The 2,086-nt window shown below is 37.9% G+C and overlaps 1 protein-coding gene across 1 annotated transcript; it reads left to right on the forward strand.

The window, feature by feature from the left end:
• The first annotated feature begins 852 nt into the window (after positions 1-852).
• On the forward strand, positions 853-1,410 carry LOC143570023 (uncharacterized). Its single transcript, XM_077055788.1, has one exon. The coding sequence runs from the start codon at positions 853-855 to the stop codon at positions 1,408-1,410; it is 558 nt and encodes a 185-aa protein (XP_076911903.1).
• Positions 1,411-2,086: the final 676 nt, after the last annotated feature.

The following is a 2,086-nucleotide window of genomic DNA, read 5'->3' on the forward strand; positions in this document are numbered from 1 at the left end:
GTTTGAAATATCGGTGTCTACCTTGGATAGTACATTGCTGGATAGGATCAAAGATTCTTGGCAACAAGATCCGACCATTGTAGATAAAATGGAGAAATTATCCAAAGGCTTGATTATTTCAGATTACAAGTGGGATGGTCATACGTTCACTAAATCAAACAGGGTGGTAGTAGGCAAGAATGTTGCTTTACAATTGGATATTATCAAGTTATGTCATGCCTCTTCTATGGGTAGTCACTCGGGAGTTCATGCTACTACCCAATGAATCAAAAGTATGTTCAAGTGGAAGGGACTACACAAACAAGTGAGGCAGTTTATTAGAGAATGTGACATCTGCCAAAGAACTAAGAATGAGAATGTTGCTTATTCGGGTCTTTTACAACCATTGCCTGTTCCTAAGTATGTATTTTCAGATATATCAATGGATTTTGTTAGTGGTTTTCCTAAGGTAAATGGGAAGGATTCTATATTAGTTGTGGTGGATAGGCTAACTAAGTATAGCCATTTTATTCCTTTGGGTCATCCCTATACTGCAGTTACAGTGGCACAAGTATTTTTGGATTATGTGTTTAAGCTACATGGTTGGCCACAAACCATTGTTTCAGATAGAGATCCGGTCTTCTTAAGTAGCTTCTGGAAGGAGTTCACTAAGTTGCAGGGCATTCAGCTAGCTATGTCTACTGCCTATCATCCACGGTCTGATGGGCAGACTGAGCTAGTAAACAGGTGTATTGAATCTTATTTGAGGAGCATGACTTTAAGCACTAATACTTAAATGGCTGTCACTTGCCGAATGGTGGTATAATACCAACTTTCATTCAGCCATAAAGTCTACCCCTTTTCAGACGTTATATGGACACCCCCCCTCCCTTGTTTGTACCCTACATACCTAAGGATTGTGCAGTAGATGCGGTTGATCAGTTGTGTTTGGAAAGAGAAAAGTCAATTAAACAACTACAGCAAGCTCTAAATGTCACCCAAAATCGAATGAAACAACTAGCAGATAGCAAACGTACAGAAAGGGAATTCACTATTGGTCAGTGGGTATACTTAAAGTTGCAATCTTACAGACAAATATCATTGAAGGATAAAAAGCTCAGCCCTAAGTATTTTGGGCCGTTTTTGATTATTGAGAAAATTGGTAAGGTTGCATACAAATTGGACTTACCTGCTGAAGCACAATTATTAAAGTTGGCTCGGGGAGATCATTCCACAATTTTTCCCCTTCCTGCACAACCCCGATTTATGTTTTATCCAACTGCAATTGTTGAAAGGAAAATGGTAAAAAGGGGTAATCGTGTGAGTATTGATGTGTTGGTGAGATGGAAAGACTTACCAGTGACAGAAGCAACTTGGGAGAGTGTTGAAGCAATGAAAGCGCGGTTCCCAGATTTTAATTTTGATTTGTAATTTTGAGGTCAAAATTGTTAGAAGGAATGGGTATTGTTACGTGTAAGAAGTTAGAGGGTTAAAAGTGTAATTCTAGATAGTTAGAGGATTATATGTGTAAAGTCTGTCATAAGTCGTTGTGTTAGTTAGGGTTCGTTAATAGAGTCTGTACTTAATCTGTTGGTTTGTTAATGGAGGTATCGATTAGTTTGTGACCTATCTTTCTGGCGTTTCTTTCTCTAATCTCTCTCTACTTTTGCACTTATCAGAAACGTATTGTTATTCGTTGCACATAAAAATACAATCACACATTGTTGAATAATTGATCATAGTCGTTTGCTTTTATACTGACCTAGGGTTGAATTGAACCATTCTTAACCGGCCATTGAACCCTTCTGGCAATTAAACCACACACGATCACCGGAAATTAGGTCTCAAATACAGACGGTTTAAGGGTGAATTAATGCGTTTGAGAGTGAAAAGAGGGAGACTAAAATTTGAAGCCGCTGATCTTAGATGCGGTTACAAGGTGAATGGAGGGAAACAAAAATTTTCACCATGTAATTGCCGCTAATCCAATCTCCATGCAATTTGATCTATTCAGCTAATCAAGCTGATAAAAGGGTTTCACACACTGAATAGAACCAATTAATTAAGAGCCATTTGATATTTTAATCATATAATATGTTTATTCACT

Source organism: Bidens hawaiensis, unplaced genomic scaffold, assembly GCF_021521415.1.
Source record: "Bidens hawaiensis isolate Kalapana, Puna unplaced genomic scaffold, B.hawaiensis_p1.1 tig00024817_1, whole genome shotgun sequence".
Taxonomy (NCBI): domain Eukaryota; kingdom Viridiplantae; phylum Streptophyta; class Magnoliopsida; order Asterales; family Asteraceae; genus Bidens; species Bidens hawaiensis.

Coding starts and splice junctions, on each gene's coding strand:
- LOC143570023 (XM_077055788.1), top strand. CDS start 853: ATGGACACCCCCCCTCCCTTGTTTGTACCCTACATACCTAAGGATTGT.